The 19204-nt window shown below is 39.4% G+C and overlaps 1 protein-coding gene across 1 annotated transcript in view; it reads left to right on the forward strand.

The window, feature by feature from the left end:
- The window catches only part of C15H10orf67 (chromosome 15 C10orf67 homolog), a 108714-nt gene that overhangs the window by 75387 nt on the left and 14123 nt on the right, over positions 1 to 19204 (forward strand). Inside the window, exons 11-16 of the mRNA XM_088843666.1 lie at positions 4304 to 4363; positions 5027 to 5109; positions 5192 to 5257; positions 9017 to 9104; positions 12611 to 12694; positions 12781 to 12841. Coding sequence (XP_088699792.1) covers positions 4304 to 4363; positions 5027 to 5109; positions 5192 to 5257; positions 9017 to 9104; positions 12611 to 12694; positions 12781 to 12841 — 442 coding nt within the window. The remainder of the gene's footprint in view (positions 1 to 4303; positions 4364 to 5026; positions 5110 to 5191; positions 5258 to 9016; positions 9105 to 12610; positions 12695 to 12780; positions 12842 to 19204) is intronic.

A 19204-nucleotide genomic window follows, 5' to 3' on the forward strand; every position in this document is an offset into this window, starting at 1 on the left:
ATTGAGAACAAAAGGAGAAAGGGGGTATGATGAGGAATACGGTTGATCTTATGACAGCTAATAAACATAATTGTGTTTCTGTTATTATTAATAGAAACCTTGTCTACTGATTCCAGATTTAGATTATATTTATTGAATGTTGGTTTTTAACCTGTTGTAAATGCTTAAATATGGGAAACATTTAAGAATCATGATTTATGTTATAAACAAAACTTAATTCTTAATTTTATGAATTTTAGTTTTATATGTATATATTATATATATATATATATATATATGTATATGTATAAAGAGCCTTGGTGACTCAGATGGTAAAAGAATCTCCCTGAAGTAGATTCAAGAGAATATGGAAAATATTTATGAGTTATTTCTAGTCACAGTGTTTGGTTTTCCTTGTAATAATTTAATGTACATTTTCCTACTTAGGAAGTTATCTACTTTCTATTACCACTCATTTTCACCTCTATCTATTGTTTAGCAGTCCGGTGTTTGCACCTGTCAATGAAGTAACCACATAAAGACCAGCTCATGTATTCCAGTGAAAGTGGAATGCCAGCAGCTGGCAAAACAAAATGACAGTTTAATGTGGACAGAGTCAGGATTCAATATAACGTGCTACAGCAGAGTTGAAAGTTCAACTCAAACTGGAGAGCAAACACTCTAGTCTACACGCGGTACTTTTTTTTTTTTTTTAATGAAAAGAGAAGCTATCTTTGTCATGCTAAGAGTATTGTCTTTGGGAGAGATTGAATAATTATTTGCTTTACATAAGATATGCTTTAGCAGGGTTTTATCTCTAGTTATTACAAAGTTGATTATTATATGAGAGTCAGGAAAAGGGAGCCTTGAAAGTTGGAACCAATTTTTACTGTACACGAATTTAAACACAGAATCAATTTTTAAAATAAACTTTGAACTACTGATATGACTTCAGATAGAGTGAAATAAATATAAATGTCCTTCTCAGTGGAAACTTATTTTGCTTTGCCAGTTTGTTTTCCTAACTTTCTGTGGATTCTTTTTATTTCATTTAATTAATTTATTTATTCACTTATTTTTACTTTTGGCCACACTGGGTCTTTGCTACTGTGTGTGGACTTTTGCTAGTTGTGGCAAGTGGGGGCTACTTGATAGTTTGGGGCTTCTCATTGCGGTGGTTTCTCTTGTTGGTACTTAATTGCCCTGTGGCATGTGGAATCTTCCTGGACCAGAGATCCAACCTGTGTCTCCTGCATTGGCAGGCAGATCCATTTGCATACAGCCCCTCCAAAGCTTGGGGCTCTTATTCCTACGGTTTCTTTGGTTCCCTGTTAACCAAATGGCAGTGCACACAGTGTGTACTCCTTGTGCCCTGGTCAGAGAGGCACTTCAAGTGGATTGTGTTCTTTGAGAACAGATAGATGGGGGTAGCCCCCAATGTGCATGCCTCCCATAACTTGAGTGATTCCCACATATTGGAAGCCAAGGAAGCCTGATGAGAATGAAGACTTTCACTGTTTTGTTAAATTAGTGTTGCTGTGCCTCCGGTTTTGTTTTTGGTTCCTTTCCTGCCCCATGGGCCTTGGGGAGACTGAGTCATTATGCTGGTGATGGTAGGTGGTAGTTTTCTCCAGGAAGGTGTGGAGACAACCAAGGGAACAATAATTTGGGTAGTTCTAGGACCAGATGGGGAAACAGTAGAAATAGTGTCAGACTTTATTTTGGGGGGCTCCAAAATCACTGTGGATGCTAATTGCAGCCATGAAATTAAAAGACACTTATTCCTTGGAAGGAAAGTTATGACCAACCTAGAGAGCATATTAAAAAGCAGAGACATTACTTTGCCAACCAAGGTCCATCTAGTCAAGGCTATGGTTTTTCCAGTGGTCATGTATGGATGTGAGAGTTGGACTGTGAAGAAAGCTAATCGCCGAAGAATTGATGCTTTTGAACTGTGGTGCTGGAGAAGACTCGAGAGTCCCTTGGACTGCAAGGAGATTCAACCAGTCCATTCTAAAGGAGATCAATCCTGGGTGTTCATTGGAAGGACTGATGCTAAAGCTGAAACTGCAATACTTTGGCCACCTCATGCGATGAGTTGACTCATTGGAAAAGACTCTGATGCTGGGAGGGATTGGGAGCGGGAGGAGAAGGGGACGACCAAGAATGAGATGGCTGGATGGCATCACCGACTCAATGGACATGGGTTTGAGTGAACTCCAGGTGATGGACAGGGAGGCCTGGCATGCTGTGATTCATGGGGTTGCAAAGAGTCGGATACGACTGAGCGACTGAACTGAACTGAAGACCACCAGAAAACTCTGCAGGATGCGGGGACTGATGGAACAGGAGTTACAGTTTAGTGAACTAAGGTAAGAGCAGAGGGTTAGGGTCAAGTTCAGGATAAAGTCTCTGCTGAGAATTCACCTGTCAGCCAGGGGATAATCAGAAATTATCAGCAGAGGGTTCATAGATCATGATATAGACGTTCATATATTGAAATCATAATAAAGGCAACCACAGTAAGAGCTAAACATTTGCAAATAAAAAATAGAGCATGTGAGGAAAGAGAGAAGGTAGAAGGTAATTTGAATGCTCTAAATTATTTGTTTTAATTAAAATTTTTTCCATTGGTTTTATTTCTATTTACTTTTTAAAATTAAAGTATAATTGATTAAAAGTAAATTTGTAAAGTACCATTGTAAAAAAATAATATTTGTAAAGTAAAATTGATTAAAAATTAAAGTATAACACTACAGTATTGTGTTAGTTTCAGGTGTATGGCAAAATGATTCAGCTGTATTTTTTCAGATTATTCTTCCATTGCAGGTTATTTCAAGATAGTGAATATAGTTCCCTGTGCTATATAGTAAATAAATGCTCTAAATCTTAATCTTTATTTGTGGAGAGCCCAAAGCAATAAAGGCCACTATTTATTTATAATTATAACAATGAGAAAAACTAAAAACAAAATCTTTGGCTTCTTGGAAGTGAGAGTTTATGTTCATATATACTATCTGCTGTTTATATTTTTTAAATGTGCATGCTTTCTCCATTGTTAAATATCTAAAGTAACAGGGATGATGAAATTAATGTTAGTATGTAGAATAAATGGCAATATGTGTGACATACCTGGCACATAGTAGACACTCAAAATATTATAACTTTTATGACTGTTAATTACAAATTTTGTCATTTTTTATATGTGGCAACTAATGTCAGCTGCATTCTCACTGTCCCTTCAAATGTAAGTAAAGTTGGCTCAAGCCTACATTCTTTGCTTTATGGAAGCCAAAAGGCTGTCCACTGGTTTCCACAGATGTCCATGGCATCTTCTCATGGCTACTGCTGTGTTTAGGCTCCTTCTCCTACTGAAACAAGTCAGTTCCTGAGTTTCATGGCCCTCTGTGTCATGCCAGTTCACATTTTGTTGAATCAGATTCTGAGCTCAACCCAATTCTTCAATTGCTACTAAAACCACTCACTCACAGGACACCTTTTAGATGGACAAGGGTGCCGAAGGTGAGTGACAGGGACAGTTTGAGTCACCCAGATACCATTTCACATTGAATGTTGGGCACCACCCCGGGCACAGGTCAGCTTGTGCCTTCACCACACACTAGCGCCTCTTGCCTTAGGGTACTGCCTGGCCCTCCTCTCCTTCTATAGCTCTTCTCATTGCTCAGGGGAGTGCTGGATTCCTTTCACTTTATTCAGCAGACCTGGCTTCAGACCCTGCTTGGCTGAACTGACCCCCTCAAGACAGGCAATAGGTCAAAAGACCTGGCATAGCCAAATAAGTAAATAAATTTAAAAATAAAGTTTATTTATTATTAAATAAATGAGCAAATAATGCATTACAGTCTAAAAAACAAAAAAGTACAAGTGATTTACTTAAGTATTTTGAAATGCAGCATTTTTATATCTATAACTGGGATTCATTTGATGTAATCCAAAAGATAGTTGAGGAAAATAATTTTTTTTTAAAGCTTGTGACTTCACTGGGTGATAACTGCCTGCTTATTTAAAAATTTATACATAGTGGTACAATTTGACCCATATACAGTTGCAGAGTAATGCATTAAAAAAACAAAATTTTAAAAAAGCCAGAGTGAGAACATTGGTGTTAATCGGTTATAACTGTCCAATTGCAAATACAGTGTGTAAACCCTGAGTCTTGTAAATTAACTGAGGCAGTCAAGATCCCTATGGAACTAGTGTTGGGATAATTTTTCTCATTTGCTTTTCTCTAAATTACAGAAAAAACACATCTTTATGCCTTGATTTGCAATGTTATATTTGCCTTAGTTTATTTTCTCTCCAGGCTCCACATGTAGTACCTGCTATGACGCAAGGGGAAAAGATGCAACTGTCAATGGCTAAGGTATAGTAATGACTAATGTAACCGTTATTATTAACCTAAATATTGTTTATATGGGTGCTGACTATTCTGAGAAAGTAGCAGTGACTTTGAAAGCTACACCAAGAATCAATCTAATGAAGAGACAGAGCACCTGACTGTCTCTGTAGTACGATTCTGGGGTATCTCCCTGCCACATCCAAAGAAATCTCCTTCATGACATGCCTATAACTCCACTGTTATAGAGGCATTCCTTTGCCAAAACTTCATCCCCTTGTAAAATATAAACAATACTGAGAAATAACATATAGCTCTAATGTGTTTGAGTTGGTCAGATCCCTTCCTGAGGCTAGTTTTGATAGAGGAAATACAGGAGCTGGGGGCAGCTGCTGCTATAATGAAGAAAAAGTGACAATTAGTAGGGGAGGGGTGGTGAAGAAAAATTTTGGTTGCTTCGTAATGTTGTCTCACAGTGGCTGCTTTGAAGTGAATCATTTACGGGAAATGGAGGCATGGGATCTTACATTCTTCCAATTTATGGGAATTTGCAAGTAAATGTAACTCATTGTTCTCTCGAATTATTTTTGATGGTATGCTATTTCATAGAAATAACATTTCAGATTTGTGGATAAAACAATGCAAACAGGATTCATATCATTAACTTTGTGATGCATTTTCTATTGAAAGATTGAAGAAGAGAAATGTGTTTTGGAAGAGCGAATACAAGCATTAAAGTCTAAGTTAGAGAAAGAGAAAAAGAAGTCAGAAAGGTACTGGTAATAATAATTCATAATTGTTCATTTGCAGCTAATACATACTGTATATGTATAACCATCTATAAATTTATTACAGGATTAAGAAGGAATCAGAACATATCAACAAAAACTGGGAAAAGAAATTCTTGATTCTCAGGAACAGGTATAGTGTGGTGATATATACAAATTCTATTTGTAGTAAACAATCATCTTTTAAGGAAACTGGGAACCTAGCATTTTTCTGTGTGTATTAAGTGATATAAAATGCCATCACATGCTTCTAATAAGAAATGCAAAATAATTGACCTAAAGTAGAAGAGTAGTCAAAGTCACTTCAAATAAAAACTAAATTCCAAATTCTGTTTTATTCCTGATCTCAGTGTTTAAGTGTAAATAATCGACAGGATGGACAGACTCTCTTGATAACTGGCTTAATCGGACCCACGCTGTCATCTTCCCGCATAGGCCTATTAAAACGTTTTCCTGCTTATTTGCACATGACAATAGTTATCTTCAGATATAGAGATCTGAATGAGTGAGGGGGGCGTGCTGTCTGGTTGCTTAGAAGAGACTCCCCTCCTTCCCGCGAAGTAGCTCACGTGCAGAAGTGCTAGGAGGAGCATTGGCTCATGTGTTCAAGAACAGTGAGGACACCGGCTGGCTGGAGTGACGTGAGCAGGGGCGGGTGGTAGAAGAGCTCAGAGAAGAAGAACATTTGAGGTTTTGCTCTGAGATGGGAAATCACTAGAAGCTTCGTTTTTCATTTTTGCTTTTCTCCCTGAGCTGGGTCTTCTTACTGTGTACCGGCTTCTAGTTGAGGCAAGCAGGGGCCACTCAGTTGCAGCGCGCCATGAGCTTCTCTTGTTGCAGAACATGGGTTCTAGATACCCGGGCTTCAGTGGTTGTGGCACACGGGCTCAGTAGTTGTGGCACACAGGGTTAGTTGCCCCATGGCATGTGGAATCTTCCCGGACCAAGGATCGAACCCATGTCCCCTGAATAAATTTCTCCAACATTTTGGCCCTGAGGGAAGTCCACTCTGGGACTTCATATTGCCAGTTTATTTTAAAAGGATATAACTCAGGAACAGCCAAACGGAAGAGATGCACAGGGCAAAGTTTGTGGGAGGGCTCTCAAAACTCATGCTCCCTTGGGCAATGCTGCTCTCCTCATATCTCCACGCATTCACCAACCCAGGAGCTCTTGTTTTTAATTGATAAGAAAATCTCTTTTACATGCCTACTAGGTCATTACCACACTTAATAAACCTAGCAATATAAATCCTTTAGTATTTCTTATTAACCAAGTCATATTCAAATTTCTTGATTATCTCAAGGGAATCTTTTATAGTTGTTTGTTTAAATCGGGATCTGGAATAAGTAGACCACTGCGTGTGGGTGTTACATCCTTTAAATCTTTTTTTTTTTTTTTTCTGTACTGATCCCACATAAGCCCTTTTCTTTCTAATCCATTGATTTGCTAGAGAAATGTGTTCATTTCTTATGTACAATGTCCCCCATTCTGGATTTGGCTAATTGTTTACACGAATGTGTGTGTGGCACCTTTTAGCATGTTCTTCAGTCTGTATTTCCTAAAAACTGATCTTAAATCTAGAGAGTTGATTAGATTCAGATTCAATATTTTAGGCAAGACTACTTCACATGAACTACTAGGTAATTCTTATACATCCCATCATAGGGCACTTTAGTGTCTGACTTTGTTATTTTAATCATGGTATCAGCCTGATTCATGAATTTCAAGGTTTACCAATTGACCTTTCTCCAAATAATCTTAACATCCATTAATAATCACAAACCCTGTGTCAAGATTTCATTAGGATGGCAAATTGTTAATACTTCAATTTTATCTTTCCTTCTGCATTTCTTAGTTCAGTTCAGTTCAGTTCAGTTCAGTCGCTCAGTCGTGTCCGACTCTCCGCGACCCCATGAATCACAGCACGCCAGGACTCCCTGTCCATCACCAACTCCCGGAGTTCACTCAAACTCATGTCCACAGAGTCGGTGATGCCATCCAGCCATCTCATTCTCTGTTGTCCCCTTCTCCTCCCGCCCCCAATCCTTCCCAGCATCAGAGTCTTTTCCAGTGAGTCAACTCGTCGCATGAGGTGGCCAAAGTATTAGAGTTTCAGCTTCAGCATCAGTCCCTCCAATGAACACCCAGGATTGATCTCCTTTAGAATGGACTGGTTGGATCTCCTTACAGTCCAAGGGACTCTCAAGAGTCTTCTCCAACACCACAGTTCAAAAGCATCAATTCTTCAGCGATCAGCTTTCTTCACAGTCCAACTCTCACATCCATACATGACCACGGGAAAAACCATAGCCTTGACTAGACGGACCTTGGTTGGCAAAGTAATGTCTCTGCTTTTTAATATACTATCAAGGTTGGTCATAACTTTCCTTCCAAGGAGTAAGTGTCTTTTAATTTCTTAGTTAAGTTCTATCAAACATTCCCCTCAACTGGTTACCCTGAAATATAATTTCAGATGAGATAAGGCAAGATAAATGCTTGATCCTCTTTATTTGTCAATATTCAGAATAATGAGTTGGTACCCTGAAACCTCATTGGAGAGTCTTGAACTAAGGAAAGATCCAAATGATCTGATGTCTTGAAAGAATAATTCTGACTTCTGTATTGATTCAAGGCCATAGGGAAACCAAAGGAAAGAGAGAAAAGTTAGGAGCTCCAGAAAGAATAAGCTTCTTTTAGGCAAAACATGATGGTGATTTGACTGGGATGGGAGACGTGGAGGTGTTGAGAAATGATTAAATGTGGGATACGTTTTGAAAGTCGTCTATGGGATCACACAGAGTCAGACACGACGGAAGTGACTTAGCAGCAGCATGTTTTGAAAGTAGGAGGTATTGAAAGATTGGCAGTAAGGGGGGAAAGAAAGAAGTCAAGTTTGATTGCAAAGATTTTTTACAACAGGAAAGATGAAGTTGCTTTCAACTTCAAACAAGCAAGCGCATTTTGTCAGGAAATCAGTTTTGATATGTGAAATTCAAGATGCCTCTTAGTGGCAGATGAATATGAGTCTGGAACTCAGAAGAAAGTTGAGGCTGGGGGCATACATTTGGGGTGCATTTGTATAGGTGCTATTTAAAGTCATGGGATTAAATGAGATTAGCTAAGAATAAGTGTTGGAGAAAAATGGAGAGATACAAGGACTGAGTTCTAATATTTGGTGGTATCTGACTTTCAAAAGCTGGTATTGATCTGATGTTTTCCCTTTAAAGGATGTCCCTCTTTTGTGAAATCTTTTTGCTTTCTTCTCAGCTTATGAAATGTGTTTGTGTATTCTTATTTTTAATTCCTTGTCAATTTTAGATGTTACAAATACCTTTTCCCAGTTTATGAACTTTGTGCATGTTGTCCTTTATTGTACAGTAATTCTTAATCTTTATCCATCAATATTTTTTCCTTAGATGTATTTAGAAAATCTTTCTCCATCTTCACTAAGATATTCTCCCACTTTTTTAAACAAGCCTTCTTGACTTACCTCTCCTATTTAGGTCTTTATTCCAGTTCTTTCTGGAGTGGGTTGTGGTGCCACTTTGGTCACATACTATGTTCTAGTATATTCCTGAATCTGTTTCAGTGTTCCTAGTCTATTCCATTTATTTTTCCTTTCCAGGAGATTATTATACTATTATTTTGTGATATATGTTAATATCTAGTATTAATAAGGCTATTCCTCCTTATTTGCTTTTCAGGAATGGAAAATATATAATTTTAGAAACCAAAGACTGATAAGTTTATATTAATATTTAAAAGTTTTTACTTGCATTTTTTTGCTCTTATATTGAAAATTCTAGTTTCTCATCACATGAACATAAAACCAATTTGCTCTTTCCTATGATTTCTTCTCATTTTAATTCCATTGCATATTTTATTTCAGCTTTCATGTCCTCAAGAATGAGATGTTTACTAGGCACACATTATTTCGTCAGTTTGCAGTGCTGGCTGATACATCCTTCAATTATGTTGTAAGTACATATTGGGGTAGATGTACTTTGTCTCTTTGAGGCAGCTGTAACATGCCTTTTTGAACTTAGCTTTTTTAGAATCCCTGATCTTAGCCCTGGAGATAGTACAGGAGGTGCTCTGCTAGATGCTGACGTCATAGGACAGTGTTTGAACCCAAAGAGCTCAGTGTAGTATGAGACACAGATGTGTAAACAGATGGCTCCCGTGCAATATGGCTGAGCTATAGTGGAGGCAAGTGAACAGTTTAGGGGAGGGTGACTCATTCGTCCTGGGAGGAATCTATTAACCTGACCACCGTGGGCATGGATGGAACCTAGGAACAATCACAGCTGAAGATCCAAGTATCTAGTCACTTCCAAATGGAAAAAGGAGGTAAAAGAATCTGTTCCTAGTACCAGGTCATTCATTTTCACACCAGAAGTAACCTATAGAAAAAGCCCAATTCTAAAATAGACTTTTTAAAAATTGAAGTATAGTTGATTTACAATGTTGTGTTAATTTCTGGTGTACAGCAAAGTGATTCAGTTATTATATATATACATATGTGGTGGCAGGGAGCTTCTCAGGTGACTCAGTGGTAAAGAATCCACCTGTCAATGCAGGAGACATAGGAGACTCAAGTTCTACCCCTGGGTGAGGAAGATGCCCTGGAGGAGGGCATGGCAACCCACTCCAGTATTCTTGCCTGGCAAATCCCATGGACAAAGGAGCCTGGCAGGCTACAGTCCATGAGGTCGCAAAGAGATGGATATGACTTGCGACTGAGCACACATACACACGTGTATATATATATATACACACACACATATATATATAACTGAACATATACACAGTGTATATATATTGTTCTTTTTAAGGTTCTTTTCCATTATAGGTTATTACAAGATATTAAGTATAGTTCCCTGTAATATAAGTAGGTCCTTATTGTTTATTTTACATGTGCTAGTGAGTATCTGTTTAATCCCAAACTTCTATCTTATCCCTCCCCGCCTCTCCCCTTTAGTAATCATGTTTGTTGTCTATGTCTGAGTCTATATCTGTTTTGTAAATAAGTTCATTTGTATCATTTTTTAAGATTCTATGTATAAGTGATATCATAGACAAAATAAACTATATCTATGATATATACTATATCTATGACTATCATAGATATAAAATAGACTATTTTTAAACCTGTTTAATGTTTTTGCTTGGGAGTTGTAAAAGTAATGATGCCCAGTGTAGAAATGTAATCAGTAAATTGTAAACAATGAGTAAATTAACATACTATAAATGCTATTTAGAAACTGTTGTGATGCTAAGTGTTCTGGGGACAAATAAGGTTTGTGGGAAAGGTCACAAGAAATATAAATTTTGGTTTCTTGCTTCAAAAGGCTTACAATCTAAAATCACTTTCTTTTTAAATTTTTTTCCACAATTTTCACTTTAGGATGATTTTTTAAATCCAAGTTGCTGCAAGAGATCCAAGAACTTAAGAACACTGATAAGATTATATTATTTCTAATTTTTAACTAAATTGACATAGCAAAATGAACCTTGCTGTGCTTCGCAAGTAGCACTAGTAGTAAAAAACCTGCCTGCCAATACAGGAGACATAAGAGACATGGGTTTGATTCCTGGGTTGGGAAAATCCACTCCAGTATTCTTGCCTCAAGAATCCCATGGACAGAGAAGCCTGATGGGCTATAGTCCATGGGGTAACAAAGAGTCCCACATGACTGAAGCGACTTTCTTGCATGCACGAAACTTGCTTAGGATTTTTAGTAATTGACTCCCCCAAAGTGTTCCAGAACTGGTCTATATATGTAATAGTCTCTTCTCCTTCTGTTTTTTTCTCTTCTCAACCAAAGATTACAATTTTTTAGATATTTCTTTTTATTTGTTTATATTTGTTTGGCTGTGCTGGGTCTTAGTTGTAGCATGCAGGATCTTTAGTTGCAACATATGGGATCTAGTTCCCTGACCAGGGATCAAACCCGGGCCTCCTGCATTGAGATCTCGGAGTCTTAACCACTGGGCCACCAAGGGAGTCCTCATATAAATGTTTAAATGGTTTATTTGTTGAGGGGAGCAAAAAGGGAGTGGGAGCAGGGTGTAGGGGGATAGAAAAATGCATGCAAATGTGTATGCATACATACAAACCAAGAAGAGAGAAGCCTTGAATAGGGAAAACGTCACATAAATTCCCAGGGTGCACCCACAGACTTCAGACCTCTTTTTGATAATAATGCTTGGTGTGCTTTTGGTCATTTTCACCAGCATATTTTTAATGTCGTGATTTACTGTGCAATATATGATGTTGGTGGCTGCTCTGCTTATGTGCTGCTGCTTCTGAACTCCTAGAAGAGATGCTTTTGTGTTTTCACTCTTCAGTTCCTGGGTACCAGGACGACTACTGTGTAGCTTCCAGGAACTGAGTGGTGCTGGGGATGACCTTGTGATACTTGACCAGTTACAAGGAGTAAATCCCAAATGGCATCAGTTCAGTTCAGTTCAGTCGCTCAGTCGTGTCCGACTCTGCAACCCCATGAATCACAGCACGCCAGGCCTTCCTGTCCATCACCAACTCCCAGAGTTCACTCAAACTCATGTCCATCGAGTCGGTGATGACATCCAGCCATCTCATTCTCTGTAGTCCCCTTCTCCTCCCACCCCCAATCCCTCCCAGCATCAGAGTCTTTTCCAGTGAGTCAACTCGTCGCATGAGGTGGCCAAAGTATTAGAGTTTCAGCTTTAGTTTCAGTCCTTCCAATGAACACCCAGGATTGATCTCCTTTAGAATGGACTGGTTGGATCTCCTTGCAGTCCAAGGGACTCTCAAGAGTCTTCTCCAACACCACAGTTCAAAAGCATCAATTCTTCGGCGATCAGCCTTCTTCACAGTCCAACTCTCACATCCATACATGACCATGGGAAAAACCATAGCCTTGACTAGACGGACCTTGGTTGGCAAAGTAATGTCTCTGCTTTTTAATATGCTATCTAGGCTGGTCATAACTTTCCTTCCAAGGAGTAAGTGTCTTTTAATTTCATGGCTACAATCAGCATCTGGGAGAATCAAAAGGAAGTAGAGTCAGAAGAGACATTGAGGAAAACATTTTTGCTTGAATTTTCTCACAAAGTAGCCTGAATTAGGAAGGGATCTATTCCTTGTGGCTCAGTGGGGAAAGAATCCATCTGCAATGCAGGAGTTGCAGGAGACACAGGTTCGATCCCTGAATCAGGAAGATCTCCTGGAGGAGGAAATGGCAACCCTCTCCAGTATTCTTGCCTGGGAAATCCCATGGATAGAGGAGCCTGGCAGGCATCAGTCCATAGGGTCACAAAGAGTCTGACATTCCTTGGGTTTAAAGGAAATTATTTCCCCAGTGATATTTGAGCAATTAAGTTAGAAGCATAATTTTCATATCTCAGTTAACTAAGGACTGAAGAGCATTCTACCTCCATTTGAGTTGATCTTTATTTCCCCTGGATAAGAATGGTACGTACCCTTTGTGTCTTTCAGAAAGTTAAACCTTTATTTGTGCAATCCAAAATGAACTTGGCAACAGAGACGACATCTTCTACAAGTGTTGATCATTCACCTTCGGTAGGTAGATTACTTTTTTCCTATTTAACATTTAATCAGTCAGTATTATTCAGCGTCAGTAATTAAACGTCTCGTTTTACCTACAGGTAGACATCAAGAGTGATGACGTAGGCAGCAATCAGATTTCCCTCCCACTTTCACCACAAGGTAAGGATCCTCATTGTTGGAGAAAAGGTGCACATACACAGGATGGGTAATGAATCAAGAATAGTAGCATTTTTCTTTGTCATACTGAGATGTTTGGTTTCTGGGTGAATGCATGGTTTTTTTTAGCCACTTTATAAGACTAATGCATAGATACAATGAATATTAGAATGTTAATATGTATTTCTGAATATTGATCTCTGTTAATTGAAAATGAGAGTCATACATCAAAACTAGAAACTGTCTCGGTTGGAATCCTGTTCCTTTTTTTTTTTAAACTGCCAACAAACCTGAGGCTCCTGTTAAATTCCTAGTTTCCAGTTTAATAATAGAAGAAAAATCTGGCCATTTCTAGCATTCTTTATCTCCCATCAGTCCTTGCAGGGCCTCAAATTGGACTGTTTGGGAGGTGGAGGTACATTTGTTCACGAGTTTCTATACGTCTTTAGGAAGCAACCATGCTTGCTTTTCTTTAATGAACATGTTGTATTAACAAAATGCAATGTTCTTCATTTGAATTATAGACAGTAATCAAAGGGTGTCAGTAATTTCTGATTTTCATTTCTTGGAATCTTTAAAAGTAAAGTTTTATCATGAATATTTATACATGGAGAAGTGTGTGAAATGAGTTTAAATCCTAGACCTTAATTTTAAAATCATCTACTTTTTGAAAACAAGATTGAGAAAGGAACCTCTCTCCTGGGCCTCCACGCAATGGAGAGACTTTTTCTGTAGTGTTTACAGGTGTAGGTAGTATCTTTTCCAGAGGTGCCTGCCTGGATGCTGGGAATCTTTTGGCAGCCACAGTCCTCTCTGCTTCCTGGAATGACATTTTTGATCATAGTAACACCCAGATATGCAGATGACACCACCCTAATAGCAGAAGGTGAAGAGGACCTAAAGAGCATCTTGTGCAGGTGAAAGAGGAGAGTGAAAAAACTGGCTTAAAATTCAACATTCAGAAAACTAAGATCATGGTATCCAGTCCCATCACTTCGTGGCAAATAGATAGGGGGGAAAAATGAAAACAGTGACAGATTTTATTTTCTTGAGCTCCAAAATCACTACAGACAGTAACTGCAACCATGAAATTAAAAGGCATTTGCTCCTTAGAAGAATAAACCTAGACAGTTTATTCAAGTGCAGAGACATCACTTTGCTGACAAAGGTCCATATAGTGAAAGCTATGGGTTTTCCAGTAGTCATGTATGGATGTGAGAGTTGGACCATAAAGAAGGATGAGCGCTGAAGAATTGATGCTTTCGAACTGTGGTGTTGGAGGACTCTGGAGAGTCCCTTGGACTGCAAGGAGACCAAACCACTCAATCCTAAAGGAAATCAACCCTAAATATTCATTGGAAGCACTGATGCTAAAACTGAAGCTCCAATACTTTGGCCACTGGATGTGAAGAACCAACTCACTGGAAAAGATTCTGGGGAAGATTGAGGGAAGGAGGAAAAGGGGCAACAGAGGATAAAATGGTCAGATGGCATCACATACTCAATGGACATGAGTTTGAGCAAACTCTGGAAGAAGGTGAAGGACAGGGAAGCCTGGCATGCTTCAGTCTATGGGGTTGCAGAGTTGGACATGATTGAGTGACTGAACAGTGACAACACCCAGACTGAATTCTAGAGTGGCTGCTAGCTTAAAGCATGGCAATCTTTTAAAGACATCAGCAATTTTTTTTTTTTTTTTTGCCACACCATATAGCTTGGGGATCTTAGTTCCCTCACCAGTGATCAGACCCAGGTCCCTGCTGTGGAAACACAGAGTCCTAACCACTGGACAACCAGAGAAGTCCCCAAAGATGTCAGCATTTAAATAAAGGGCTAGATCTGTAGACTGTTGGAAATTCCAATCCCTACAGTAAGTTATTTCTAAAATATCATAATGCATTAGGGGAAGAAAGAATATACTCAATCTGATTTTGGTGATGTCCATGTGTAAGTTCATCTCTTGTGTTGTTGAAAGAGGGTGTTTTCTATGACCAGTGCATTTTCTATGACCATCTTGGCAAAACTCCGTTAGCCTTTGCCGTGCTTCATTTTGTACTTCAAGGCCAAACTTGCCTGTTACTCCAGGTATCTCTTGATTTCCTCCTTTTGCATTCCAGTCCCCTATGATGAAAAGGACATCTTTTTTTGGTGTTAGTTCTAGAAGGTCTTGTAGGTCTTCATAGAACTGTTCAACTTCAGCTTCTTCGGCATTAATGGTTGGAGGAGACTTGAATTGCTGTGATATTGAATGGTTTGCCTTAGAAACGAACTGAAATCATTCTATTGTTTTTGAGACTACACCCAAGTACTGCATTTCAGGCTCTTTTGTTGACTATGGGACTACTCCATTTCTTCTAAGGGATTCTTGCCCACAGTAGTAGATAAAATGGTCATCTGAGTTAAATTCACCCATTCCTGTCCATTTTAGTTCACTGACTTCTAAAATGTTGACATTCACTCTTGCCATCTCCTGCTTGACCACTTCTGATTTACCTTGATTCATGAACCTAATATTCCAGGTTCCTATGCACTATTGTTCTTTACAGCATCAGACTTTACTTCCATCACCAGTCACATCCACAAGTGGGCATTGTTTCCGCTTTGGCTCAGCCTCTTCATTCCTTCTGGAGCTATTTCTCCACTCTTCTCCAGTAGCATATTGGGCACCTACCAACCTGGGGAGGGGTTCATCTTTCAGTTTCCTATCTTTTTGCCTTTTCATACTGTTCATGGGGTTCTCAAGGGAAGAATGCTGAAGTGGTTTGCCATTTCCTTCTCCAGGGGACAATGTTTTGTCAGAACTCTCCACCATGATCCATCCATCTTGGGTGGAAAAGACCCTGATGCTGGGAAAGATTGAAGGCAGTAGGGGAAGGGGACAACAGAGGATGAGATGGTTGGATGGCATCACCGACTCAATGGACATGAGTTTGAGCAAGCTCCAAGAGATGGTGAAGGACAGGGAAGCCTGGGGAAGAGAGACTTTCATGATTTATCTTAAAATGTAAATTGTTCAATTTGCAATCTTTGTTCTACCTGACATTTTAATTAGAGCCTTAATTAACAGCAAAAAATCCAGTTGAGAATTTACATCCAAAAATTATTTTTCTGAGCCAAACAAACCATTTTTTGAAGATCCATTTGTAGTCATACAAACCAACTTTGATGGCTACCTGGGCCATGAGGGAGCCTCAGCCAAAACAAACACTGGCATTCCCTTTCTTCTGTTCTGAAAATGCAAAGTGTAGAGTTATTTCCACCCTGTCTACTGAAAACCTTCCTAAAATTCATTAGCCCCCTTTTTCCAGCTTACTAATAAAATTGAAAGTAAACGCTATTTTATGATCCATAATTTTGCAGGATGCCACAAAGCGCATCATACTGAATATGACTCTGAACTGCAGAGAAGGAGTGGGTGAGAGTGTCACACAGAAAGTCTCTGGGCATAACCCTGACATTTCTTTTTACAAAATCTCTGATTTAACTTTGCCGTGTCACATTCTCCCCTCTGAAGACAGTGTGGGGAAATCATTCAGTTAATGAAAGTTTCTGGTTAATTGGGTTCCAGTTAATCCCAAATCAACGAGAAATAAATTTTCTACTTGTAATGGCCCAAAAAAACAACACATAAATGCCAGGAGGAAATTGAATTAAAAATTTACTAATTCAAAAAGTAAATGGATTTTTTTCATTGGAAAGCTGTCTTTCATGGTTATGGGGATGGAACAGTATGCACACTAGATGTTCAAAAGGCCAAACTATCTTCACAAAACAAGTCACTCCAAGCTTCTCAGGTGCTTCAGAAGGTGGAGAAACCCCTCCAGGCACGTAGGAAATAGTTCATTACATTATCAGTGTTTTTAAGCACTAATTCACAGATTCGTTTTCAAGGAGGTGTTTAGCTACATGACTCATGTGAACCAATAGACAAATCATTACTTTCTATAACATGAGGGTGATTGTAACCTATCTGGTGACAGACACCAAATTGAACCCTTTAAAGTCACTGAGGGTTATTGAGGTCTGTATTTTAAATTATGTAGATGGAATATTAATATTTTAAATACCCTACTGAATATTTATCCTCCTTGTTACCAGAATCCTCAGTTCAGTTCAGTTCAGTTCAGTTCAGTCGCTCAGTCGTGTCCGACTCTCCGCGACCCCATGAATCACAGCACGCCAGGCCTCCCTGTCCATCACCAACTCCCGGAGTACACTCAAACTCATGTCCACAGAGTCGGTGATGCCATCCAGCCATCTCATTCTCCGTCGTCCCCTTCTCCTCCCGCCCCCAACCTTTCCCAGCATCAGAGTCTTTTCCAGTGAGTCAACTCGTCGCATGAGGTGGCCAAAGTATTGCAGTTTCAGCTTTAGCATCAGTCCCTCCAATGAACATCCAGGATTGATCTCCTTTAGAATGGACTGGTTGGATCTCCTTGCAGTATAAGGGACTCTCAAGAGTCTTCTCCAACACCACAGTTCAAAAGCATCGATTCTTCGGCGATCAGCCTTCTTCACAGTCCAACTCTCACATCCATACATGACCACGGGAAAAACCATTGCCTTGACTAGACGGACCTTGGTTGGCAAAGTAATGTCTCTGCTTTTTAATATACTATCAAGGTTGGTCATAACTTTCCTTCCAAGGAGCAAGCGTCTTTTAATTTCCTGGCTGCAATCAGCATCTGCAGTGATTTTGGAGCCCAAAAAAACAAAGTCTGACACTGTTTCCACTGTTTTTCCATCTATTTCCCATGAAGTGATGGGACCAGATGCCATGATCTTTGTTTTCTGAATGTTGAGCTTCAAGCCAAACTTTTCACTCTCCTCTTTCACTTTCATCAAGAGGCTTTTGAGTTCCTCTTCACTTTCTGCCATAAGGGTAGTGTCATCTGCATATCTGAGGTTATTGATATTTCTCCCAGCAATCTTGATTCCAGCTTGTGCTTCTTCCAGCCCAGCGTTCCTCACCAGAATCCTCAGTGTTGCTTTAAAGATCGAGGTTTTTATATTGTATATTTATACAATAAGATACTTCTGAAAATTATGGATAGCTAACATTCAGGAATACGTGAACCGTGAACTTCCAGATGTTCAAGATGGTTTTATAAAAGGCAGAGGAACCAGAGATCAAATTGCCAACATCTGCTGGATCATGGAAAAAGCAAGAGAGTTCCAGAAAAAAAACATCTATTTCTTCTTTATTGACTATGCCAAAGCCTTTGACTGTGTGGACCACAATAAACTGTGGAAAATTCTGAAAGAGACGGGAATACCAGACCACCTGACCTGCCTCTTGAGAAACCTATATGCAGGTCAGGAAGCAACAGTTAGAACCGGACATGGAACAACAGACTGGTTCCAAATAGGAAAAGGAGTACGTCAAGGTTGTATATTGTCACCCTGCTTATTTAACTTATGTGCAGAGTACATCATGAGGAACGCTGGGCTGGAAGAAGCATAAGCTGGAATCAAGATTGCTGGGAGAAATATCAATAACCTCAGATATGCAGATGACACCACACTTATGGCAGAAAGTGAAGAAGAACTAAAAAGCCTCTTGATGAAAGTGAAAGAGGAGAGTGAAAAAGTTGGCTTGAAGCTCAACATTCAGAAAACTAAGATCTTGGCATCTGGTCCCATCACTTCATGCAAATAGATGGGGAAATAGTGGAAACAGTGTCAGACTTTATTTGTTTGGGCTCCCAAATCACTGCGGATGCTGATTGCAGCCAGGAAATTAAAAGACACTTACTCCTTGGAAGGAAAGTTATGAGCAACCTAGATAGCATATTAAAAAGCAGAGACATTACTTTGCCAACCAAGGTCCGTCTAGTCAAGGCTATGGTTTTTCCAGTGGTCATGTATGGATGTGAGAGTTGGACTGTGAAGAAAGCTGATCGCTGAAGAATTGATGCTTTTGAACTTTGGTGTTGGAGAAGACTCTTCGAGAGTCCCTTGGACTACAAGGAGAGCCAACCATTCCATTCTAAAGGAGATCAATCCTGGATGTTCATTTGAAGGACTGATACTGAAGCTGAAACTCCAATACTTTGGCCACCTCATGCGACGAGTTGACTCACTGGAAAAGACTCTGATGTTGGGAGGGATTGGGGTTGGGAGGAGACGGGGACGACAGAGAATGAGATGGCTGGATGGCATCACCGACTCAATGGAAGTGGGTTTAAGTGAACTCCGGGAGTTGGTGATGGACAGGGAGGCCTGGCATGCTGTGATTCATGGGGTCGCAAAGAGTTGGACATGACTGAGCAACTGAACTGAACTGAACTGAACATTTAATGGGTGTAGGTACTATTCTAATGAGCTTCCCTGGTGCCTCAGTGGTAAAGAATCCACCTGCCAATG

This window comes from Moschus berezovskii, chromosome 15 (assembly GCF_049115385.1).
Source record: "Moschus berezovskii isolate FMDL1 chromosome 15, NW_MosBer_1.0, whole genome shotgun sequence".
Taxonomy (NCBI): Eukaryota; Metazoa; Chordata; class Mammalia; order Artiodactyla; family Moschidae; genus Moschus; species Moschus berezovskii.